General features: G+C 43.3%; 7 protein-coding genes across 7 annotated transcripts; 4 read left to right on the top strand and 3 right to left on the bottom strand.

The window, feature by feature from the left end:
• Window positions 1-4,800: 4,800 nt before the first annotated feature.
• Window positions 4,801-6,054, bottom strand: BDR25DRAFT_251842 (alpha/beta-hydrolase). The gene is made up of 2 exons (XM_033686146.1): window positions 5,899-6,054; window positions 4,801-5,827 (listed from the first exon to the last, which is right to left on the bottom strand). The coding sequence occupies exons 1-2, from the start codon at window positions 5,972-5,974 to the stop codon at window positions 4,857-4,859; spliced, it is 1,047 nt and encodes a 348-aa protein (XP_033554089.1). The 5' UTR covers window positions 5,975-6,054; the 3' UTR covers window positions 4,801-4,856.
• Window positions 6,055-7,632: 1,578 nt separating this feature from the next.
• On the top strand, window positions 7,633-8,642 carry BDR25DRAFT_44602 (uncharacterized protein). Its single transcript, XM_033698583.1, has 4 exons — window positions 7,633-7,816; window positions 7,871-8,042; window positions 8,096-8,207; window positions 8,341-8,642. The coding sequence occupies exons 1-4, from the start codon at window positions 7,678-7,680 to the stop codon at window positions 8,371-8,373; spliced, it is 456 nt and encodes a 151-aa protein (XP_033554088.1). The 5' UTR covers window positions 7,633-7,677; the 3' UTR covers window positions 8,374-8,642.
• A 99-nt stretch (window positions 8,643-8,741) lies between these two features.
• BDR25DRAFT_208408 (uncharacterized protein) lies at window positions 8,742-9,867 on the top strand (the record flags this gene model as incomplete). Its single annotated transcript, XM_033684564.1, has 5 exons — window positions 8,742-8,833; window positions 8,930-9,167; window positions 9,218-9,274; window positions 9,326-9,640; window positions 9,691-9,867. The coding sequence occupies 5 exons, from the start codon at window positions 8,742-8,744 to the stop codon at window positions 9,865-9,867; spliced, it is 879 nt and encodes a 292-aa protein (XP_033554087.1).
• A 4,057-nt stretch (window positions 9,868-13,924) lies between these two features.
• BDR25DRAFT_349192 (uncharacterized protein) lies at window positions 13,925-14,552 on the top strand (the record flags this gene model as incomplete). Its single annotated transcript, XM_033694516.1, has 4 exons — window positions 13,925-14,095; window positions 14,129-14,205; window positions 14,232-14,415; window positions 14,442-14,552. The coding sequence occupies 4 exons, from the start codon at window positions 13,925-13,927 to the stop codon at window positions 14,550-14,552; spliced, it is 543 nt and encodes a 180-aa protein (XP_033554086.1).
• Window positions 14,553-14,588: 36 nt separating this feature from the next.
• Window positions 14,589-17,288, bottom strand: BDR25DRAFT_371276 (uncharacterized protein; the record flags this gene model as incomplete). The annotated part of the gene is made up of 4 exons (XM_033697185.1): window positions 14,589-15,029; window positions 15,138-15,233; window positions 15,282-15,333; window positions 15,475-17,288. 4 exons carry the CDS (start codon window positions 17,286-17,288, stop codon window positions 14,613-14,615), a joined length of 2,379 nt encoding a protein of 792 aa, XP_033554085.1. The 3' UTR covers window positions 14,589-14,612.
• A 54-nt stretch (window positions 17,289-17,342) lies between these two features.
• Window positions 17,343-19,340, bottom strand: BDR25DRAFT_321659 (uncharacterized protein; the record flags this gene model as incomplete). The annotated part of the gene is made up of 3 exons (XM_033691981.1): window positions 17,343-17,378; window positions 18,353-19,023; window positions 19,082-19,340. The coding sequence occupies 3 exons, from the start codon at window positions 19,338-19,340 to the stop codon at window positions 17,343-17,345; spliced, it is 966 nt and encodes a 321-aa protein (XP_033554084.1).
• Window positions 19,341-19,790: 450 nt separating this feature from the next.
• On the top strand, window positions 19,791-20,495 carry BDR25DRAFT_349190 (uncharacterized protein; the record flags this gene model as incomplete). The annotated part of the gene is made up of 4 exons (XM_033694515.1): window positions 19,791-19,898; window positions 19,960-20,019; window positions 20,053-20,098; window positions 20,140-20,495. The coding sequence occupies 4 exons, from the start codon at window positions 19,791-19,793 to the stop codon at window positions 20,493-20,495; spliced, it is 570 nt and encodes a 189-aa protein (XP_033554083.1).
• Between the last annotated feature and the right edge of the window lie 5,100 nt (window positions 20,496-25,595).

Genomic DNA, 25,595 nt, shown 5'->3' with positions numbered 1-25,595 from the left:
AGAGCCTACGAATGCTCTGGAGCTGAAGCTGTCGATACCTTTGCCTAGAAAAGACCAACTTCTTTTAGGGCAGAGGGCAATTTGATAAGGTTTGTACAGCTCTCGATGCTCTTTGCGTCCTTTCAGCCATTTCTTTGCCGTTGCTTTCCAATGCCTCATCTGTCTTTGTCTTCTTCTTGACTGTTTTACGAGAGTTTCTCAATCTTAGGGAGCATGAAAGCCCTTGGAATACCTGTATCTGTCATAGCTCCGTACCTGGAGAGATTACCCTGTTGCCTTGGAGTCCTGGAATTCTGGAACCACTAGGGAATCCTAGACTGGAGCCCTGGAGTCCCGAAAATCCGGAAGCTGGAGAGAGAACTGTGATGCGCAATGTTGCGATATGTTCGTCATGGCTGGCTAGTATTTGGAATTGCCGTTCTTGGCTCTCAATGCCGCTTTTTGAGGCTCAGTATGGCATTGGGGCATCCGATCTAGAGGATCGAATTCCAGAATTGCCAATAGGCTCTTAGTGACTTCAGCGTATCGCCTCAGCGGACTAAAGGGAGTCACTGTGAGGACCAGAGTTGGGGACTGTGCGGAGCAATTTCAACAACCGTTCCATACAACTCAAGGGGCGTCTGAAGACGTGATCTAAAGATCACACCTACCTAACTTGTCCGACCACCCAGGAACTCTCGCGATATCACTGAAGACGACTTCCTCTTCGATACCTCAATGCCGGCTGACGATTGGTCGCCCTTGACTTGGACCCACGCTCTAGTTGAAGAACTGTACAAGACTTGATTACGGACTCTGCCTTTGATATAGAGCCATTGTGGGTGGGACTGTTTCGTTCTTGGATCGAGATATCCACTCGAATGCCTAGTGATAGCTTCTCAGCACGCTTCGGGATGGAATTGTTTGGCTACAATGATTTCGGATCCTCGTGTCGCTTGTTGCAAATGCCACCGACAATTCCTTGCATTTTGCATCGCTCCCGACCTTTACGGATTACTGATATGCTAGAACTTTCGACTTAAACTCGGGATTCTCGAAGACGCCAGGTTGTCGAACCTTGCTTCCGTCAACGCCTCAGACCTGAAGCCATCAATTATCCACATTACCATTCCGAAGGTTGGCATAGTTGGGTACGCGGATTTCTCGTTGCGGTCTTTGTTCCTGAATAGAGATCCACTATTCTGTACTCGCGTTCAACTCTTCCACGATCTTGGCCAATAACTTTGTATGTGCCCATGTCACATATGTCCGGTTCAGCCCAGAACAGTTCGGTGTGCTAGTACTTCTCTTTATACGCCCTTTTTGGAAGTGAGTGGACTTGCCGCAGCCAATCTGGTCGTAGAAGATGAGCGGGACAGCATATTTCTCGTACAGGTCGACGAAGACGTGTAGACACTCATGGCCTGGCCTGCTGCTATTATCGAAGTCCCTAGTATCCGGTTCGATCGATGCAGGTAGTGGAGCGATATCGCATTTTGGTGGCACAAGCCCGCCAATGTCAGAGAAGTCTTTCACACAAATTCGACCCAGATCTTTTGCACATATGACAAGGGATTTAGTCGTTCATCCTAGCGGTCGGTAATCTGGCTTGCACTAGGAAATAAGAAGTTAGCAAGTGCTATTCCGCAACGGAGCTGCCAAACTTACTGCGCGAGCGAGATAGGCGCACTGAAAGCCAACATCAGGCTCTGCCCTCCTCCAGCCATTATTGCCGGTTATGATGCTCACAACCACTATGTGAGATTAGTCCTCGAGAAAGAGCCTTGGCGAAGGTAGCGCAAACCATTCCCCCCCTCCCATGCATGCGGTGTGTCGCTCCATGGAAGCATCTTGCTGTTGGACTATATAAACTGGCAACCAAGCTTCGTGTCTAGCAATGGCCGGATTGGGATTCCTAGTCGTCCCATCTAAGGTCCGATCCAGACGCGAGTTGTCCATTGTATGGCCTGTCCTAGGGTGGTCATTGTGCACCGTCTCGGGAAGCCTTTTACCATCGCGCAGCTATACTAGCTCGCCTTGTTAGTGCTAGCCGTTGCGACGACTACAGAACAATGTTCTTTACCTACCTTGACTAGGATGTTCTCCTTTGTCTTGGTTGAGCGTCAGCCGAGCCTCAAACTCGATGGATGGCTGGGCTCTGGTCAAGACGGTCGCTCGAGTCAAGTCCGGGCGCACCCTCGAACAAATGCGACGCCAGCAAACCTTCAGGTCTGGAAGCTTCATTGCACTTGGCTTGTCGGCTTCTCATGGGTTCGTGATGAGATGGAGGATGCGCCTCACCCGTCTTTTTTTGTCTCTCGCCGGGGAGTCCTGTAGCAGTCGCCGCCGAGGTTGCAAATGGACCTGCGATGTCTGGCCTACCTCTGAGGCTTATAATGGTCCTCGACCCCGCCAAGCAAATGAATCGAAGGTTGTGTGCGCTTCTGGATGCCGGGGACCTGGTCGCTCGTGATGCCCGCTGTCTCTCATGGGGCGCTAGAAGCAGCCGACGTGGAGGTGCAATGGATCTTCAATGTCTGGATGAAGCTTTGAAGGTCGGATACAAGGTCTTGGTACCCTCAAGCCAATGATAGAAACGACGTGTGCACTTCTGCATGTAGTAGGCCTCGTCGCTCACGTTGGCAGTCGTAGCTCGCGGAAGGGGTCAGGCGGTCAGTGATGGAAAGTCTAGAGTCCTTGGAGTTAGATGCATCTCTGTGTAGTTGCCCTCAGCTTCAGTCTTCGCCGAAGAGGATAGCCGACGTGAGGATGCCGTCCTTGCTGAAGGCTAGCAGCGTCGCCGCTTCCCTGGGGTGGGAGATGCTTTAGAGTATGGCCGACTTTCGAGTACCTGAGAGTTCTTCACCGCTGACCCTGTGATACCCCTTGAAAGAGTAAGGTGGTAGGTAATCGCGCAAATACCTTCTGCCTGCTCCTTGTTGCAGCCCTGAATAGGATATCCGCAAGGAAGGTTGTTGTCTCTTGGTGGTTGTCGTGGTGGTTGTGGTCTAGTGCACAGAGTCGTAGTCACAATTACACTTTGCAGCGACAGAACACCAAATCAGGACAGGAGGGCGACGACCACCAGCGCCTAAGGTCATCCACATCACTTTGCAACTCCACAAACCCTAACGGCATCTGTAGACTTCCACAGGCAGTCCGGCGCCGTACAGTAACACAGGCTAATGGCGGACTATTTCGAAGCTGCCTACAAGCTTTGATAAAGCCTTTTCAGGTTGCAACAAAGCTTCGCAGCTTTTGACGGAACCTTCCAACCTTCAAGTGTGCTCTGCAACCTGCGGGGAAGCTTGTAGACCACCCTTTGACACCCACACTTATGCCATAGCCCTCAATGCCGCCGGTGTACCCCGAAACGCCCATGAATCCTACAGGGGCGATGATAAACTCAATTCGTGCATTCCAGATGGCATTGTGCAGTAACTTAGTGGAACTTCACGCGCTGGTAATGTGAAATACTCACACCGTCTGGTGTACCACGTAAAAATCAACTCTGTTGGAGGCCACTCTGGGCTCCTTGAGCTACCCGTGGTAGCACGCTATCTAGAGTGCTGTCTGTTGCCATTTAGGGGTGTCTCGATATCAAATTTGGAATTATTTTGGCAGCCACTTTCGAACTCTGGATGCATCGAAGTCACATTCTGGAATTCTTGAACTCTCTGGGATGCTGTCTTTACAATGGACGCACTGCTGTACCACTACCTGGATGCTGCATGACGAACTTGTGCATGAGAAGTCATACTCATGGTGTGGAATTATGGTGATGCATCGGATTGGCTCACCCCTTCGAAGACTCTGGAGCGGCCGTGGTATTACATGCATCGCCCTGATAGGCGGAAGTCGTCTTGTGCATGCAATCTCTGACTGCGCTGTGCATATACTTAAAGAGATTTGCCTGGGAACTGGGTGGTAAATGTCACAACCGCAACGTATAATGGTGTACCCGGATGGTCCTTCAGAGGACCCTTCCTGCTAGCTATTTGAGCACATTTTAATTACCACAAAATGCACTTTCCCATTGCGCTAGCAACTAAGTTTCTAGGGGTTGCCCCTGAATTTACGTTTCTATGTGTCTGGCAGAGCTACATGCTGCTGAGCAGCTGTCTACCAGCTTCGAGACGTAGAGGACGACTCACCACCTTCCTGAAATGTTTTATTAAGTCCTTGTTCGTATATTTTCTTTAATGTCTATTCCAATACTCATTGCTGTGTCGAGAGGGTTGTCTTGGGGGAGCCAAGGGGTTCTCGAAAATGCCTAACCACCCCACTTCTAGACTTCACAACTTCGAGCAGAACAAGTTCCTATTGCGCCAGAAATGTAAGCTAGCCAGAATCACATGAAATACACCACCAAGGTCACAGGAACCCTCCACAGCCCACTGTTAGCGTTATATCACCCCACAACGCGCGTTATTTCACCGAAACGGAACCTGAACAAAGCATTTGTTTTTCGGATTATTGCTCATATAATATTTGCAATTTAGAGATTCTTTCAGGAAGGAAAGCCTCCCATTTCCTTCCCCCCCTCATTTTTTTCAGTGGTACAACAGTGGTACAGTGGCGTGCAGCACTGGTTTCTGGTTTTTGCAAGCGATTTACTCTCAGCGGACGGTCCTTATAGCAAGGGGATTTCCTAGATTGCGTTAGTGCATTGCAAGGGTAGCCCTGGAATCAATTCACAGCTCTTACTAAGTATATCATATAACTTCATGTTCCACACTAGCTGTAAAGAATTGTGGCCTTAAACATATTTGAAGCATGTGACTTGCTGCTCATTATGTAGAGTAGTGTAGAAGAAGAGGTGCGAATTCTGTCTAGAGTAGAGAGATACAAGAACCGTAGTAATTTACAGTAAGCCGTTACATCTCGATTAGATCCTTCAGGACTTCCTCACCTCTGCAAAAGAAAATTGAGAAATGAGTGTCACCAGGGAACTCTCTGAGACTCCCGTTCGGCAATTGATTCGCCATCCATCTCGCCATATAAATGGGCGTATCTGTATCATCTGTTCCGTTCCAAAGCAGTACCTTTGCCTTGACACTTCTCAAGTCAAATGGCCACGGCCCGAGGATTGTCTTTGCGTCAAGAACATATCCATCTGAGCCGCTTATTAAACAGTTCCTCATATCACTTATCATTCGCTCCGTCTCCTTCTCATCAAGAAGCGCTTGATCCTTAGAACACATTTTTCTGATCATCCCATCGATCACAAACCTTCTCCACTGTGTCTGGTCTGGATTACGAGCGTGTCGTCCAAGCCCTTTCTCAATAACGAAATGTAGCATCCACCGTGGCAGCCATCTATTGACGATAAATCCGAACCACCTTTCCCAACTAAGGCCCTTGACACCAGATTCAGGCGGCCCTAGTCCTGCAAGGATTCCAGTACCCTTTAGTACGTTTCCAGGTAACTCTCGTGCGCACGCCAGCGCATATGGTCCTCCTCCACTACCCCCGAACACGCGAAATTCCGAGAAACCAAGGTACGCTGCTAGCTTCTGTATGTCTTGTGGCCAGTCCAGAAGTGTGTATCCAGGTCGAAAAGTTGAAAGACCAATTCCCGGACGGTCGACACCAATTACGCAGAGGTTCAATTTTTCGCCAATCTTGTGAAAGTCATCGGCTTGGAGACGGGAACTAGGGCAGCCATGGAAGTAGAAAATAGGCTGACCGGATGTTTTTCCGCTGATGTGGTAGCCTAAGACATGGTGTCCCAAATTGTGTTTGCAGGGGAGAATAAAAGCATGAGATCCCGCTGTGAGAGGAGATGATTTAGTTCCGGCATAGGTAGAAGCCATTTGGCTTAAGTGCCAAGATACCTGCACGGTAGCTGTTGAATATCATTAAAAGATGTGCAGTGATAATAGTTTGAGGAATCAAAGAGCTTGTGAATCTACTTACACTGTCGGCTGAATGGTCTGAGTGGGCTAATTGCTGATTTTCGCGTTGCAGCCCGCCGAAGAGTGTGAAGAAACATCACACACAGAGAGATGGATCAAGGAAACAGCAGGAGATAGAAAAAGCCTTCATCAGGCGATAGCACGTTTTATATTCAGGTGTACTGTCTAGTGATGCTCAGAGCCACTGTGGTATGGCTGCTGCCTAAAACACCCCCAACCTTGTTACTACAGTCACGTGCCAAATTCGTTTTTGCTTTCTGAACGTTGAATATGGAAATCCAAATTGACTATGAGGCAATCTATGTAATACACTAACACAGACTAGGTAACCTCCTTGCCATGAGGATCGTGGCCTGAGAACAAAATCGGTTGTAAAAACCGGAAACCAAATCTGCACGCCACTGTATAAGTGTAAACTCTACTACTTATAGTAGCATGGGCTTAGATTGCCTCCTTCGGGAGGGTTGCCTTTTGCTATTTTTCAGGTATCAGTTCGGTCTTAGGCATTGTAGGGTTAACAATATTTTTACGTCTTTGTAGCAATATTAAGATAGTTAATGTAGAAACTAATAAAGTAATAATTAAAAATAATAGAAATACTACATTATATTAATAAGTTATTTTACAGTTTTTAAGTTCTATTATATAAGTTATAGAACATAACTCTAATAAATCTATTTATACTTTACAATTTATTAATAATTATCATAATAGTAAGTTTAATAGCTGTTCTAAGGTAGTATCAATAGGTGTAGAGCTCTTATAAGTACTTACTAAAAAGAATTTATTACTCTACATGCTTTAGCTAAACAGTTACTATTTTTTTCTTCTAAGGTGGTTTTGAAAACTATTATTTACGCTCTTTTAATAGCTGTTAAAATTAGTTTCTATTAAGTTTTTTTAAGTAGCTTTAGTTACTCTCTAATGTCTCTTACTAGCTATGATACACTGCTAGGATAGTCTATTATGTATAGTTAAATATATCTTTAGCTAACTTAAACAAGAGTCTAGGGCGATTTAGAGGCTGCACAACCTGTTTTGCAACTGTAAAAATACGCGGGCAAGGATTTTTGTTTAGAAGTAGATGCTAAGCAATTGTACCAATTTTTAAATTTAATAAAAGACTTGCTCAAACCAATCTAGAGAGTTATACGCATGACAACACTTTAATCCCTAGCTTATAGGCAATCCCCTGAATTTTGCATCGCTACTCAGCATTCTTAGTCGCGTGGCGTACAAAGAAGATTCGAAAGGGCGTGGATTTTCCGTTAATAAATCCATTGAAGAAGAGCAAGCTCTTCGGCTTCGGTAGGGTTGTAGTTTGCGCGAAGTTCAGTACGCGCAGCATCCGGTAGTCCAGGGTCCACTTTAACACATCGTAGAGCCATGCGGCAGTTTGGCCGCTTGAAACATGGCTATTAGAATGGTGTGGATAGTAAGAAGCACACGGTTGTCTTTTTGCGCCTGAGAGGTGTGTTTGTGTCTGGCATAAGGTGATGAATTCGACGTAGAGTTCCACTCGCTTGCGAGTTACCCTAGGACGAGACTGAATTTGCCTTACGCTTACGGTGGTCCATATCGAAAGCTGAGTGGTCTGGATTAACGCTTTGGCGTTCAGCCTCTTTGAACTTTGGAGATGGTCTGCTGATCAATATTGGGCATTTTCAATCAGGCCACCTGGTATTAATAATATTTATACTGGTTGAAAAGTGAGAGATTTATACAGTGTTTATTCCGAAGCTGTTCAATCGCAGCTGGTACCGAGCTACGATTCGTAAAGATGATGTGGCTTTTTGGAGTACTTTTTGGGGCGTCATTCAATTTCGCGCCACAGGGTGACATACCTCCCGTTCCCGCAGATCTGCATAAAAGATCACCGAATTCTAGTCTTGTCGCAATCTATTCCGTCTCTGGGACGTGTGGGCAAACGTATTCGATTTTTTGAATTGGTATGGACACTTACAAAAGTCTAGACACGGAAGTCTACTGCGATGAATCATCAACCTTTGTCTCCGGATACCATGCAGGATGTTTTGCAACTGGTGACCTGACATACAATTTTGCTACAGGCTGCGGTTGTCTGTACGAATGTAGCCTCTCGAAGTCGTGGACGGATTTGTATTTTCTCGAGGGATGGACGACTTGGTAATGCATCCTGATCGCAGTCTTCCTAGCCGTTCTTAACCTCATATTATTAGTACTTCTAGCAGTTACTGTGTTACAGACATCATTGTGAATGACCCGAGAGCAACGAGCTCCTACATGTTAGTTGGTTGTCAACAACGCAGTGGTCTTAGCGCGGCCCGTACTGTATTGGACACTCCGACTCCTCCTCTCCCTACAACCAGTAAGTCAAAAACCTTCCTAATAGAAAAGCAGATGGGAAATAATAGGCGTAATTGAGACATAAATACTGAATCTCTTCTAGCATTAACAATTACAGACAAAGCACCTACTAGCGTGCATAGAAGCATGACGAGTGGGAGTTCATTTACGTCACCCCAACCATCTGCCACACCTGGCGCCTCTTCTCTCCCTTCAACGTCTAGGTCCTTACCTTCCTCATCTTCGACTACGATTCCTCATCTTCCTAGCTCACTATCAAAATCAGGTTTAAGTACAGCGGCCAAAATTAGCATTGGTCTTGGTGTTGCTGTTGTCCTAGGTATCATTATTACGTATGTCATGTTTCGGGTGCGGCGACACACAAGAAATCATGAAGTGTTACAGATGGACGCGACTTCAACGCGCTCAGTGCGCCAGGGTATGATCATGGTGAAGTGGCCGTGGGCTTCACGGAAACAGCTCGCCATCAACAAGCCAGCTCCTTCTGACGATATCTCCATGACACCAGCGGCACCAGTGGCGTCGTCATCAAGGAAGAAGTTTCCTTCTGGAATTAAGCTGCTACACGATGGGGGTGGCAGCGTAATCGAGTAAGTTATCTAGTCAACCGTTTGTCATCGCCGTCTACCTTATGTAGCGCGAATATTGCGACCTTGCGGGTATCTGCTCACCCTCTCTCAACTTAGCATTATCTTCGTGCATGGCCTCACCGGTGATCGAGAGAAGACATGGAAAACAAAAAGCGCGACTGATCCGTGGCCAAAGGTTCTGCTGCCGTCTAAAGTGCCCAAAGCCCGAATACTCACATTCGGATACGACGCCTACGTAACCGACTGGCGAGGCATGGTGTCAAAAAATAGGATTGGAGATCATGCAATGAACTTACTGGCCGCAGTTGCCACTTATAGAGTGGATGATGACCCTGTGAGCCTTCTACAGTCGCTCTATAAAAGGAATTAAACTTACTAGAGCAGAATGACCGTCCGATCATCTTTGTCTGCCACAGCTTGGGGGGTCTTGTCTGTAAAGATGTGAGTTATTCGGCTTAATTGTGAGCCAAAGCGCAGGCTTTAATTGTTTAGGCTCTGTCAAAAGCACAGCACCATCCGGAAAAACACATTAAGCAAATATTCCTCTGTACTCGTGGGATTGTGTTCCTCGGCACTCCACACCTTGGTTCCGGTCTAGCTCAGTGGATGGAAAGTCTAGCTAAGGCTATCGGCGTGCTCAAGCAGACCAACGCTGAAATTTTGGCTGTTCTCAAGAGTGACTCTGAACCTCTCAAGCAGATTCAAAACAATTTTTACACCATGATTCGGTCACGAAGCCAGGATAGACTTCCGCCAATTGCAATCACTTGTTTCTTCGAGGAATTACCCTTGCCTGGCATAGGAATAGTAAGTTAAGTAATATTTCTAGTGTTACTAGGAAACTTATTCTGTGTCAGGTTGTTTCATCTCACTCTGCAACCCTTCCCGGTTACATTGCAATAGGGATACGTAGCAATCACATAGGCATGACGAAGTTTGAAGATGAAAACGATCCTAGATTTACCGCTGTTGCTGGTGAGCTTCACCGATGGGTCAAGGAGCTAAGGAGCCCCGAAAAGACCAGATCACCTTAGTTGGGAACTGGCGGTCTACAAAGAGACAATGCAAGCCACAAGGTAGATGGAGGTTCCTCGAAACGGAATGTCTTAAAGATCACCCAAGGCGGCTCAAAATATAGTGGGCCACAGTCAGCGGACGATCACTCTTGTAGGGAACGACGTCGGAGGAAATGGTGGCGGTTGTAAGGAGAAGTGACAGCAAATAGTGTGGCTGCTGAACAAGCGGAGCGGAAGGTGGAAGATCGCGGCGATCAATAGAAATAGGAAGTGTCGGTTGGCGGCTGCGAGGTGTAGGCGCGTTGGCTATTGCAGAGCTTTGGTTGAACTCCATCTCGGAACGTCGGTGTACGAACACCCACGAGGATCTTCCTCCAGCGCCTTGTGTGTGCCCAAAAGGTTCTTCTAGACGTCGACTGCTGTTAGACGGGCTCTTTAATTCCCTGATGGGTTGGCGACTTGCGGAGGAATTTGGATTAGTAGGAACGTGATTGGGTACGGAATTGGCAAAATCTAATTTGCGAAATTTGGAGAGGAAGGTATCTTACTCCAAACACCACAATTCCAAACCTTCATATTGAATACCTTCTCATCCCGTCCCCCTTTCCCACCTAGTTTAGCCTCTATTCTCGTTAATCAACCCCACACCATTCCCTTCAACCTAAGTTCCATGTTACATCATATTCCTTAGCTCTACCCTTTCATCGGGGACCATTCCTTCTCAAACACAATGTGCCGTCGGGCCAAGACACCCCCCTCCGGTCCCAGTATTACCGCAAAACTGAAGCGACGTAACACCATCACCTCCGGTGCAGGCCCACACCATATTGTAGATGTCATTTTGGCAAGCGTCGGAGCCGCAGAGAGACAAGGCGAGCTCGGAGGGGGTGTATGCTATGAAACTTCAGTAGGGCTTTGGGAGACTGGCTGGCCGGCCGGGTTGAGAGAGGATGGGAAAAGGTAATTGGGAGGCTGTGAACTTACGATCAGGGTTGTCGCTAGATGTTAAGTACCAGCCACAGTATTTGGCTCCTGTTTCGCATGTTCCTGCTAGGGCGATTTTTGCAGCGGCAGCAAGAACGATAACTGCAGCCGGGAATTGCATCTTAGAATAAACAGAGAGAATCGGGTTTCAAGTATCAGTTTGAGAGTTGGAAGGTGGCGGTGGAGTTGTGGTGAAGATTGAGACGGACTTGTTTGAGTGGAAATGGTGTTCTGTGCAGACTGGTAAGACAACTGAAGGGAGTGACGACGATCTTATATACTGCATCGCGGTTGTATTTATATCCTGCGAAAGTTGAGCGCTGGACGCAATGTTACATTTCGTGGCGCGTTGACGCTAAGGCTGAGAATGGGTACAATCTTGGGATATTCGCTAATTTTAAGCTGAGGCTGAGCACCCTCTCCCGCAGAGCCGCAACACTGAAATGAAGGGGATACTCGTATAAGCTAGCTGATGAGGGAACAGCCTAACCGCTTCTAGATAATATATCGGGAGCTCTCCGTAAGGAGGAAGTAGCGCCCCACCCAAGTCGCCGACCAGAAGCTATTTAAGTAGAGATACTAGCTCTTATCTGTAACAGGATTAGACAAAGGGTACGGTAGAGCAGTACACTTAATGCTTACGGTTGCGCGAGCGCAATAGCATGGACTAGTAGGGATTTGGTGGGCAAGAGTTGTGTATAGGGAGATTCCTATGACTGGACCACCTCCAACGCCTCCGTTCTCATGTCCTGTCCGCTAGGCGATCGTCAAACCCTGTTCGACTTGCCTTAGACGGTCAGAAAACGCAGGAATATCGATCCCTCAAACTCATAGTGGCGTTGCCATAATGCCAGTGGTATTAATCCATAAAAAGCGCACTTCAACGGGTTTTCAACCTCCCACCCAATTCGGAGTTAGTACACCAAAGCACAGAACTACTGGTGCTCTCTACATCACGGTACGCGGATGTTTCAAGCAATTTAAAAGCTATGTTACGAATGGTATTAAGGGACGATATCCAGAACGAAGCAAAGTCGTGGAGGAGGTAGTGAGGCATATCCTATGGGCAGGTCGGGAACACGACGATGTGTGAGACAGATTAGGTAAGGATACACGTGATGTGCCCCCTGAAAAAACAGGCCTTGGGCTTGGCATCCCACCCTACTTTTTCAATCACCTGGCTCCCGGACCCTCAGTCCACAATACATGACTGACGCCTCTCATAACTCGTGTCATTGCAAGGTTACAGAAGGAGAAAAGAAATGGTCAAGCAGGTTGGGAGTAGCTCATAGTCTAAAGACTACGAGCACAAGGAGCCTTAGAAGCACTGAATAGAGGTAATAGAAGATATTGTAAGCTTGTAGGGACATGAGCATGTGTGAAGCGATGTATTGTGTATGTGACGAAGCCGAGGGGCCATGAGGTATATATATAAGCGAGAGGAGCTAAGCTTTGGGTTGATTGGGCAGCTCTCCGGGTTACAGATATAACATAGACCGATCTCTCGTTCAAGATTCTGTGCTGAGGCTATCGATGCACGGTTTTGGGGCCACCTGTGCTCCGCTCCAATTAATTCTAAACTATAATCCCATTATGGTAGTGTTGATGATGTCGGTTTCTCTTCACGATTTCAGATTTCAAGGACGACCCTACTCAACTCCTCGTTCCAGGCAAGTGGCATCAATTTAGTCAGCAACCGCGTATTGTACAGCGATTAAGCGATGGGAATTGAGGAAATGATGTACCCAACGTATTTCCCAAAATTTAAATCAAAAAGCGTAAGGGAGAGTTGCCCAACGACGCATTCCGATGCCATGGTGGACCTATCATCTACCTCGGGAAGCTTATGTTGAAGCTGTTCAAAGCTTCTTTGTTTGATTAAGGCTGGCCTTCCTTCTGTTGGACTCTGCCGGTAGTGCCGAAGTTCCCGTGATCGGATCGCCCACATCACGTGAGCTTCATAACCCGGTGTCTCATTAGAGGGTAGAATTAGAAGTGTATGAGAAATAGACTATTCCATATAGGTTGCAAATTTCCACGGCGAAAGAATAGCTTTGGTGGTTAACTGGTTGTTGTCTTGGAGAAGAATATAGGCAACCAAGCATCAACGAGTATTTGCACATTAGCTACATCATGATTACTTGCATTATGGAGTCTACTCAGGTATAAATATAGGAATACTAGGAATGTACTATTATGTATTACTTACAGCTTTCCATTAATAGCTATGACTTTTTCGTATAGAGTTATTATCGTCTCATGAAGCTTTCGTCCATCTCTACGTGAAGCCTACGTTCTAGAACTAGTGGCCATACCACGAGAAATCAAAAAAATTAGGTCTGATGAAACTTAAATCCAGGGGGTTCAGGGGAAAGTCAATACAGGATAGCATTCTAAGGTTCCTACGCCGGAATAACGGCTTTCGGTCCCTCAGGTTTGGAAAACATTACCAATACCGCGGTAACTTGACTGAATGAATGCCTGCCGATGGGTTAAGTCAGGCATGAAGTGAGAGGGTTTACGAAAGAGGGATCGAAAGTGCACTTTGGCATGATAATTATTTGATCCGTATTCTTCATCTTGCTACGTATCTTAGGCTATCCAGGTAAGTTTGGCGAGCCGTGGGATCTCAACTACTCTTTTCTACAGAGACAATTCCTCACATTACGACAACATCACGAAAGCATAATGGTGCATTACTTAAACCTACTCTCCCCAAAATTAATCCAAGCCACACAATTGTGCACGACAATTATCGCAAGGAACGACCAGCTCGAAAACAAATGGTGTCACTCGGCTAAGCAACTAACGTCCCTTAATGCGTAACGAGACACACTGTGTGGCAAGACAAACGAGGGGTACTTTAACTTTCAGCAACTAGAAAGCTTATGCGCACAACAAATATTGCCATAATTCTATAAAAATAATCTGCTGTAGCTAATTCTGAATCTCCGTAATTCCTCCTACCTAAAAATTACGTTCGCATTGTCACTTCTGCGCCTAATTTGTACAGCGCATTATGTTGTGGCATAACGGGCTTCCTATCCTATAGTGCTACCCTTAAGCCTTTTTCGCCCTGAATTTTTGTAGAATGGCCTTATCCTACCCTCGCAACCTCCCTCCATACCAGGAAGTCATCATCAGCCCTATGCGCGCTGCCGGGCGCGATTTTGTGCAGGGTCGCCACGCTGATCGGTACCTCAAGCAGAAGCGAGTACCGGTCCTGGCTAGTGCAGAACGACCTGACACGTCCCACCCCATCGTTAGGGTGTAATGGATCGAGGACGACCGTCAGACCCATGGCTGTGCAGCGCCGCTGCCAAGAGCTGCGGGACATCTAAAATCCGACTTTGGATTAGGAGCAGGGCTGGCGTTCCAAGGCCCTAGCTGACCACCAGGTGCCGGGCCGTTTTTATCCGAAATCGTATCCGATGGTGGCTGTGCTGGCAAGACGCCACACCATCATCTCTTCATCCACATCAAAATATTGTATCGCCTTCGGCGCAAGATCTGTGTCAGTGCGGGTCAGCCATCCTCCCTGCTAGCGTCACTGGAGGAGTTAGTCAGTTTGACGAGGCAGAAGTGTCGAATCCACAAAGCACATATAGAACATTCTAGAAGTAGCCGTCTTACCACCAACTCGATCTCGAGCATGCTCGAAGCTTCGCTGTGGCAAATCTATACGCTATATATTTGTGCTGATCCCCGGCCCTCTATGAAACAGAGGGAATAATAAATATATGATAGAAAATAGTAATGGTTCAAATAGTCCTAGCGCCTCAAGACAAATTAGGCTTGTTACCCTCAACATTACATATCCAAACCCTTCCATTGCTAGTGCCAATACCAATCCTATTCTTAGATACTGTAAAACAACACGGCCTATACTCTGATGGTAGCCATAATATGTTCTCCGAATTGTAGGCTATCCACGCACGATCCAAACTTATGTCTAGGCCTTGATTGTCTGTGCTATCGCTGGACCCAGACGCCAGCCGTGTCGAGTCGGGCGAGAAGGCGACTGACCTGACCCAGTTGCTATGGCCCTCGAGCGTCGACAGGCAGGCGCCGCTGCTCGCATCCCAGATCTTGACGGTGTTGTCGCTGGAGCCGGACGCCAGCTGTGTCGAGTCGGGCGAGAAGGCGACTGAGCTGACCCAGTCGCTATGGCCCTCGAGCGTCGAGAGGCAGGCACTCTATTGTCCTATAACTGGCTTAACTGTGATCCAATTTATCTCTTCTTTTTTAAACAAAGTCCTTAGAAGGCTACGCTCTGGACTGAACAAGAGTGCAGATACATATACCTGAAGAGGGCTCTTCTGTATTGCTTGAATATGACACATAATAAACAGGCGCGCATCTTGAAGTAGTTCTATGAAGCTTAGCGCATCTGTTTGCCTCTAAGTTATATTAGTATTTACATGGAGCATTCCTGCTTTAGTACTGACCTGAGCTAAAGCGCTAAGCTTTGCTATTGCAAGCACACCCTTGGACATGCTTCTACAGAGGCTTAGAGACTTGAGCTAGTAAAGGTATTTCTGTTTAATAAAAACTTTAATAGCATCTTTGTCCTGAGGGTTAATCTTGTGGTTTGCAGAGCTGGAATTCCAGTCACAGAGGTGGTCGACCCAATGGACGCACGAATATTGCATAGTCGCTAGCGGATCATCAACTGGTACATGAACCTTATGGATCGGAAAACCTGGATCGCTTAAGCTGTGCATGTCACGTTTCAGTGCATTAGACATGAGCTTGAGTGACCTAGAGAACATGTTATGGTGAATCCTGCCTTGATATGGGAAGATCGTGTCTTGCATCTTGTTGCTTAAGTAGTCCTTGGCTGATTGGTGTATTAAGTAGACCTGATCATCCCTAACGGTGAGAAATGAACCACACATAGCCGTGATCGTTCTTACGTTTTTTGTGAGTACGGGAACCTTGCCTGATAGTCCGCACAAGCTGCCCATTTCAGCTAGGTAAAGCGGACGATATGCGATGCAGGCAGTAGACAGCAGCAGCCGGCAAACCTCAGAGTCTCTCTTTCGCCGATTGATTTGATTCATCATGCGATCGTACAGCTGGTGCAAACCTGGTGGCGCTTCTTCTACCACCTGCAAAGGGTTCCAGATCTCCGGGTCCTCAAGCTCCTGGACCACGAGTGCGACCCAGAGGAATGTCCCGCTCGCCTTCCGGCGTAGGATGTCTCGCACTTGATCTCTCAGGCTGTCGTCTTCAAGAGAGTCAAGGCGGGATAGCTTATTGTTAATGTACGCGTCAACAGCGCAGGACACCTGTTCTGCATTTTCCTTTAGCTCCAGACCCAACCTCGCCCTAGCGTCTATGTGTCTTAGTTTCTGTTCGATGTGCATCTCGTTTCGGCTTGACAAGAGCCACTTAATGCGGGCTGATAACGTTGAGGTACGAATTACTAAGTCAAAAAGCTTTAGCAAATCCGCCACGCATTCATCAAGAGCGTCGACAACTGGACAGACTATTTTTAGGTCCGAGTCTCGTATCATATTCGTAAAAATATCTAAGAGAACAACCCAAGCATTAGCGTCTTTAAAGACGGATTGGCCTGCTTGATCGTGCTTCTTCCGCAGGTGTGAGACTAACAACGGCTGCTGAGTGACAAGCAAGTACAATATACCTCGCAGCACAGCTGCGGCGCTGTTAATTCGCGAGTCCGTGGCCTGACAGAAGAAGTAGGACAGCTGATGTGTCTTAGCCACTGACTCATTCAACTCATCGATGATGCCACAGAGCAGCATTGTCTTGCCCTTACCCGGATCGCCCTTGATCCATAGCAATCGGCTCTGCTCGCCGTCGCGCCATCGTTGGAAGTCGGAGTTTTCAAGGATCCAGTGGTATGAGTCCTCCAATATTCCGCCCTTAGTCCCCTCAATACGCTTCTTGTCATCGCGGGGGTCGGTGAGGCGTAAGTGCTGGATGCATTCCTGGTCTTTGTTTATGGCTTGCTGCTGCTGGAAACTGTTCGAGAGCTTAGTGATCTTTTTCCGGAGGCGTTTAAACGCGTGTTCTTCTCCTTCGCCATATATAAGTGGCATGTAGATGCCAAATATGCCTAGAAGCGAGTACGCCTTGTCCTCTTTCCGCGTGGTTTGTCGACTTTCAGCCCATGATAATCGCTCGGAAACGTCAAATTTACATAAAGGGGCCCCTTGGAGGGCTTCAAGAGCAATACTCGTAGTCTCGTGAATTATTCGCTTCAGTGTTCTCTTGTTGCCAAGCTTTTTGCCGTCTTGAGAGAAGAACTCGACCGAATGTGGGGCAAGAAGCTCTTGAAGGGTCCAACCTCGGGTGAACCATCGGCTTTCCCGAAAAGCTGGCTCCCAACTGCATTCTAAGACTTCGCTGCTTGCTTTTAGATTCGTGGTAGGGACATCAGATAAATAGACATAGCACTTTGCTGCATTCTGATACCAGCGAAACATGGAGTTGATAGCCTCTTGAAGTTCAACGTGATTCGATTTGTCGATGCAAACTCACTATACACTTGCAACAACATCGACTTTGTTTAACCACTTACGTGATCTATTATTTTTACTTCTTAACTTATTTTTCAGATTATGTATAAATTCTTTTGAACCCGGGTTCCAATCGGGCCCCTATGCTCAATGTGGACGATCAATGTAACACGACGCCTGTAATCAGCCCAGGCCCAGGGTGCCTGATTTTGAGCCTTCCTTCGAGCAGTTGTGGTGTTTTCTCGCAAGGAACGGCATGCGGGCGTTCTTTCTGCGGAACGGACTCTGCCAAGATTCATTCGCATTTTATCGTGAGCAACCCTTCCCCTTCGGCGCGCGCAGACCTCTGTGCTGAAGGAAGAGGCTGGGCTTCTCTCGCGCGCGCAGAAAAGGAAACGGTTGGCAACGAGGCGCGAAATTCGCTCATGAAGTGGTACATGTACATAGAACGCAAGGATAGACCGCAGTAGACACAGTCCGCATATTCCTCGGGAGAGGTCAGGTTAAATCCCGGCCCTACTCTAGAGGCCAAATCCAGTCTCCGTGATAGGTCTAACCCAGGCAACAGTCCACTGCAATGAAGGAGACAATTGAGGATTTACCAAATGCACTCCAGACCCATTCTCATCAGCTGCGAGAAGTAGCGGCGCCGAGTACGCGTTCGTAATCTTCCAAGCCCCTCTTCCGTCCATTTCGATTTTCCATTCCTGTCCAGTGTAGCCGCCTGCCGCGGTCAAATGCGGCGTTGTTTTGTCATTCCCATATACGTCCATGCACCTGTTGACTCCGAGCCACATTGTGCAGAGATTGTACATACCAGAATTGGTTTTGGACGGCCGGATCTGCCAGTGCTGACCACTGAAGTTTCCCGCTGCGGCCAGCTGCAGCTTGCCGTCGGTCGCTTGGTTGCCATCATTGACGACATCGAGCGCCATCCCCGGTTTTGCTGCATTCGTGATTTTGTACCAGGCATTGCTATCCCAGGCTGATGGGGGAGAAGGACCTGGTGCAGGACCGCCGGGGCCTCCTACTCTTCCATTCTTGCGGTCGTAAAGTTCACCCCTCAGTTCCACTGCCTGTCTGATCCACACATTTACGTCGGATGGGACCACAGTGCTGCGGGCCGCAGCTCGATGCTCAATGTAAGCCCGAGAGACGATTTTCGGATCCTTGTTGATCGTTGGCCCTATCTGACCTTTGTAGTAATACTTGTAATGCGCGAGAGATGGCCGGTTACCACCCCCAACTTGCCAGTAAACGAGGCCTGGAGAGAAGGATAAGTCGCTCATGAGTCGCATGCCATTGTTGACGGTGATTGCGGCCTGGAAAAGACGTTCCGCCTCTATAGATGCTTGGTTGATGACCTCCGGGTCGTCGCCGCGGCGCCACTTGTCGATGGTGAACTTGCACTGCAAGATGCTGTTCAAGTTACGGTAAAGAACGAGTAGAGTGCCGCCGTCACCAATTTTGGCATGCTTTTCGATGAGAAGATGCAGTTCCTCAATCGCTTGTCGCGCGTTGAACAAGTACAGGTCCACAAGGCCAGTATCCCACCCGCTGACTGGATACTCCTTGAAGTAAGGTACTACATCACGACTGAATCCCACCTGAACGGTTTGCACGAGAGCAAGGGTAGTCCCGACCGATTCCTCGCGGATGGAAGCTTGCACCTCCGCGGTCGAGCGTTTGATCATTCCGTTGACTATGCACCATGTCAGCTTTTCCGAGACTCTCATAATCAATAAGGGGTTGAGATGTACCAGCTTTAGTAATCTTCTCGACCATCGCCGCACGCTGAGCAGCATCTTCTTTAGCCTTCTCCATCTTTGAGTAGATACCCCAGACAACACCAACTACTGCAAAGGCCGTTCCGATTCCATCAATGATTTCGCCATATTCCTCCACGAAGCTTGCTACCTTTTCTGCATATGGCGCCAAAACCTGCCACTTCTCTGCCGCTTCTGCCACATCAATGATCTTCTCACTGAGCTCCTTGTCGTTTTCGTCTTCCGCCGTCATCACGGTTGAGATCTTGGGGCAAGGCTGTGGTAGCAGTGACACCGCTAGTAATAATGAAGAGTGGTTGAAAAAGCGTTATCAAAATTTGGGAGAACACAAAACGTTTTGAAGCCGAATTTTTAGCTTAGAGGTTCTCCAAGTTGGTGCAACTGTACAAGCGAGGAAGGAGCTGAAGTAACCGCATGTACTGGACTGGAGAGGCCACAGTGGGTTTACGTAGAGCTAGGCAGATACGAAGCACTCAGCTCTAGCTGACCACCCATTGTGCTATAGAGCCCATACTTGTCTCATACAGGTCATGCTCCAGGAGCTCTGCACAAAATCCTGCGGAAGAATCGCCGTGTAGGGCTGAGAGAGTTACAGAAGACACGGTCCTGCTGCCTCGAGTTCCAGGTCTAGACGGTTCGGACATGGTCTCATATGCACGATCGCGCGATGTAATTCAGCTCTATGCATGAGCTAGCTGCTGGCGAACTTGGGACTCAGCTGAATGCGGGATTTCTAGAGGAAGCCTGGCCTTTTGTCGTCTGCCTTCCTCTCTTGGGAATGTACAATCAGGTCTGGGCGCCTATCTAGAGACCTAGGTCCAATAAACGTGAGTTTTGGGTCTATTTTCTAGAAGAATAGTCGACTTTTTGAAAATGTGGGATTTCCCACATGTATTGAAGGGTGGTATCTGGTGCAAAGGTTGATGTGAAGCCAAGGATACTAGCACTTTTTGAGTGATGCCGATGCTCGGCTAGCATTGGCATTGCTTGGTAGCAGCTGATTGTAGTACAATTCAGAGGGTGGTCCGTAGACGAGTGGAAGACGTGGTTCGAATCTAATGAGCCAGCCAGCACGGACACGTCCGAGGCCGAGCAGCAGCTAGACGTTGACAGGTGTAATCTCGCTGGGAAGAGGTTCCTCCAGCTGCTCGTCCAGCTTCGTATAATCCTCCTTCAAGATTCAGTCTTCCTCCAAGAGAAGTTTCCGACCCACCCGCTATGGCGTGACCCCATCTTCAACCCGGGGGTGCTGAAGCCAGGGCACCTCGCGCGAATCTCCGTACTCTGGGTATTAGACCTGCTCGTAGTCGAAATCAGGTATGAGCCCGTTGGATTTGCTCAGGGTCGGCTTAGTCTTGCTCAGCCGCTACTGTGTTTTAGCGTGTAATGCACGGCCTCGCGTAATGCACGGTTCTGCGCGAAGCTGTTAAAACTTCAACCACCTCTCTCTTAACTAATATAGGCAGTATTAAGGCTGCTTTAGAGTTGCTAAAATTACTAAAACCTAGAGAATTACTAAATTATGCTGCAGTAGCTAGGCAGTATAGCGTTAATTAATCTACACTCTTAAGGCGTCACTAATGTGTTACCTGCCTACGTGCAGAGAAACTTAAAAATTAGTAACTACTTAGCCTAGTGTAGAAAAAAAAGCTAGTAAAGTATATTAATAAACTTTACATAAAAGGTCTATTTTTTTTAAAATAAATAATTTAAAATTTTATAATAAAAATAAGTAGTAAGTAAGCTAGTAAAAGCTAAGTTAATTAATTTATTAAAAGGCACTTTATTAACTTATTATCTTAATAAACATCTAGCATAGACGCTGTGTGTAATAAAGCTAACTTAGCATTTAAGTACTTACTATATTTTAAGCTTGTACATAAAAAAATTAAGTAATATAGCATAAAACTATAGCATACTTATAATATAAATAAAAAGGGCTTCTTAATTAAAGTACTATTAAAAATAAAGTAAATCTTCTCTAGATAGTAGTATAAGTAAGGTATTAAGTAGCAGCTTATATAGAATAGTAATTATAAGTAGATTATAATAATAGCTTACATCTGCGCTAATAGTAGCTTTTTTATACTTACACTAATCTACTAAGCTATTTCTAACTATATATAAAACTTTTAGCTATAAAATTTTAACTTTTTTAAGTATTAAGCTTTTTTTACTTTATTACTTATAAGTTAGATAAATAATAAACTAGGCCTAGCATAGCTTAAACATGTGTTTAATTATAAGACTAAAGTAAAGGTGTAATAAGTATACTAACTTTTATTTTTAAATAGCTATAAATTATATGTTTTAATAAAGTTTATTAAGTACTGTAATAATAATAAGATCCTCTTAGCTATATACCTACTATATATAACTTATACACTGCAGCCTTTTAATGTCTACATGTTTAAACCTTTTTTGTTAGCCTACTTAGCTAAGCTAGCTAGCTTTATAGATAAATACTAAAAACTATTATTAATTAAAAAAAAAACTTTTATAGCATATTTAATAAAGCTTAAAAAACATTTTTTAAGCATAAAACTATTTTTAGTGCTTTTAAAGTAACTAGTTTATTACTATTTAAGCTATAAGTAGTCTTAAATTAATTTTACTATAAGTAAAAAAAGTAACTATTTTTTAGTAAAAGTACTAGCTTAGCGCTTAGTGTAAAAGATTAAAAAAGAGTTAAAAGCTTTTTAAATAAAGTTATTAGTAATTTTTATAAAAAAGATATATAAAAGCTTAAAAAAACTATTTAGTTATTCTTAGTATGTTGCATTCTTCTCTAGCGTAAGCTTAAGCAGGTTAAAGATGCGCTAATTAATAAAAAGAAGCGCTGCTAGTATAGTAAGCCTCTTCTACTAAAATGTCACGGTATCCTCCCCAGATCCCAGACATAACCGTATCAGACGCGTACTAGAGTATTATTAGTGCACGTCTAACACAAACACAACACAATATAGACATAAACTTAAGCATAAACTGCCTTAACACTAACTAAACCTAGAACAGGCTTAATTTATACTTAAAGCGCTTAGACTTTTAAGCTAAGTATTTAATTACTAATTTTTTTTAAACCTTTTTATTTCTTACATAATGTCTTGTACTTACTATAATACTTTACATAGTAATTAAACTAGACCTCTATAAAGCTTTATAACCTTACTTGTGCATAATTATAACATTACATTATGTTAAAACTTTAGCTAAGAATAGCCTCTAAATTTAATCTAATAAGCTTAGTACTTATATAACTCTAAGCTATTAAAGTAAGCTAAAAAGCTTTTTAAAAAGCGCTTACTTTATAAGAAAGCTGCTATATTATAAGCTTTAAAGCTTTTTAAAAGGACTTTAAAAAATAGCTTTATGTTATTAAGTAGTCTATTTCTGCTTTAACTTTTATTATAGTAGTAGAAACTAAGAACTTACTAGCCTTAAAGCTTACCTAAAAGTCTAGAAATAGCTTAACTCTCTCCTACCTAACACTACTTATAACTTATAACTTTTTTAACTTAGTAATAAAATCTAACTAACTTCTTAATCCCTTACTATTTAATAGAAAACAGAAAGACCTACCTTTTTTTTTACATAAGCTTTAATATAAACTTAAAAAAAATGTAAACTAATTCCCTTTTAAACACTTTTAGTTACTATATGCCTACTTTTAACTTAACTATAATGTAACAGCTTTAATTAACTTACTAATAAATAAAAATATTATTAACTTAAATTAATTTATAGTGTTTTTATAAGTAACTTATAAAGACTTAAATAAAAAGTTAACAGCTCTAAGTTACCTAAACACTTTATAATAAAAAAAAAAAGCTTTACTTTACACTTTACTAAGTTTTACTAACTTACATTTAATATAGGCCTAAATAAGATAGGTCTAATTATAGCCTTATATAACTCTCTCTTAACTAAACTGTAACGCGCTATAGTAAAAGAACCCCTTCTAAACAACCTTAACGCGTATGTAAACCTAATTACTACCTACAATAATAACATAAGGTTCCTCCCTGTACAAGCCCTAATACACCCCTAAACTAGCGCAGTTATAAATAAGAACCTTAATATAATAAAAATTAATTTAAATTATGCTTTAGTTAGTTCTAGAAAGTATAAAGATTATAAAAAAAAAAGTTAATACTTTAAGTGCAGTAAGCATAGTTATATCTTTTAAAACTGCTTTATTCTCTTTTTTTAAGTCTATGTAAGTAGTGCTACTAGTACTTATTAAAGATTTTTACTATCTTAATTTTATTTTTATAAGGGCTTTAACTTATATTTAAGCTCTAATCTTTTTTACTACTCTTAACATAGCTGCAGCTATAGCAGTAGGAGCCTGCAAAAAGGCTTGTCTTAGGGCTAAGTTGCCCTTTAGGACTAATTTAACACTAGATTTTTACTAACTTATAGGCTAAGTCTCCTACTAATAACTAGAAGTACTAAGTTAATATTTTTATATATTTATAATAAAAAACTATATTAGCCTTAATATAAGCTCTTATTAACTTAAAAGTAAATAGTATAAGTTATATTAATAAAGAACTAGCGTGTAAACTAAATCTCTAATTAACACTACTTACCTAAATAATTTACTTAACTAAATTTAATAAAAAATAACTTAAAAAAAGTTTTATTTTTTATACTATAACTATTATAATTACCTACTAACACTATAAGAAGCAGATTAAGCTCTATGTAATAAACATAAAATGTTATAACCTAATTCTAGAATAACTATAGCTATATTAGCATAAAGTTACTTTTAATTACTAAAAGTAAGTTTTAAACTTTAACTCTTTTTAATGCTAAAATATATACTTATACTTACACCTAAATAACACCTAAGTAGCACTTAATATAAAAGGTTTTTAGACTTACTTTTTAATAACCTAGAAAAGAACTACTTAAGTAAGGCTAATAAGCTAAGCCTTTTACTAAAATAGGCTATATAAAATAATTTAATAACTACTTAAACTTAAAAAAAAAAAGCCTTTAAGAAATTTTTACTTACTTAATTTAAACACAAACTAGAACTTAAACAGTAGATAGACATCTGCTATATAGAACCTACTTTATTTATAACCTTAGCTTAATAACTAGATTATAAAATCTACACAGTTATAATTTCTAATATAGACTAAGCTTTAGCTCTTTAAAAACACACTAACTTAAAAATAATAGTCCCTTAAAACTACTATAACTTATTACATATCTTTTTCTAAAATAAGTCTAATAAGCTTTTAATATAACATTTATATAATTACTAAATAACTTTTAAGCCTAGTAAATAACCTAGTTATAGGCTACTATATAAGATGTTACTAAATAAATTAAAAGTGCTTTAAAAATACCTTAATAAAAACTTAAAAAAAGGTTTATTTAAGCTAGCTTTTTACTAATAGTGTTACTTATACTATTTATAAAGAAACCTAGGGGTAGGCTTTAATTCTATGTTAACTACTAAAGACTAAACACTATTACTATTAAAAACTAATACTTAATTTCTTTTTTATAGAAAACTCTAAGCTAACTAAGTAAAGTAAAGTATTTTATAAAGTTAAATATTATTACTGCCTTTAATAAGCTAAAAATAGTAAAGGGTAATAAGTAGCTAACAGTGTTTTAGACTTAATATAGACTATTTAAGTACCTAGTAATGCCTTTTAGCTTAGCTAACACACCTAGTACTTTTTAACATTTTGTAAATAACTTACTCTAACCCTACCTAGACATGTTCTGCACTATGTATATTAACAATATTCTAATCTACAGTAATAGCCTTTTAGAGCATAAACAGCATGTACGCCTAGTGCTAAAGGCTATAGAAGAAGCAGGTCTGCAACTTAACATAAATAAATGCAAGTTCTACTAATTAAAGGTTATATATTTAGAATATGTAATTTTTATAGATAGTATCTAAATAGACCTTATTAAGGTTTAGACTATGCTAGATTAGTAATACCTAAAAAATGTAAAAAATGTTTAAGCTTTTATAGAATTTACTAACTTCTACTAATAATTTATTAACAACTTTTTATAGTAAGTAAGCCTTATAATTACACTTACTAAAAAAAAAAATTTAATTTAACTTTAACTTAAATTACTAATAGTTTTTTAACTAGCTAAAGAAAGCTTTTACTAAAGCCTTAATACTCTACTACTTTAACTTTAAACTACTAATACTTGTAAAAGCTAATGCCTTAGACTACATAGTAGCAGGAGTTCTTTTCTAGACTAAGCTAGACAGGACTATTAGGCCTATTACATACTTCTTAAAAAGAATAAGTCTTATAAAAAGTAATTATAAGATCTATAATAAAGAATTACTTACTATAGTACACTGCTTTAAATAATAGCAACCTAAACTAAAAAGTGCAGCGTGTAACGGCGCAGGCAAGACAATGGGTCCGAATGCGGTATGAATCCACTCAGAGGCATATGGGAGTGCGTGGGGACTCAGAGACCTGGGAATACC

Source organism: Lindgomyces ingoldianus, assembly GCF_010093535.1.
Source record: "Lindgomyces ingoldianus strain ATCC 200398 unplaced genomic scaffold BDR25scaffold_2, whole genome shotgun sequence".
NCBI lineage: Eukaryota > Fungi > Ascomycota > Dothideomycetes > Pleosporales > Lindgomycetaceae > Lindgomyces > Lindgomyces ingoldianus.
The sequence above is the reverse complement of the archived record's forward strand: the minus strand, read 5'-3'. Positions and strand labels throughout refer to the sequence as shown.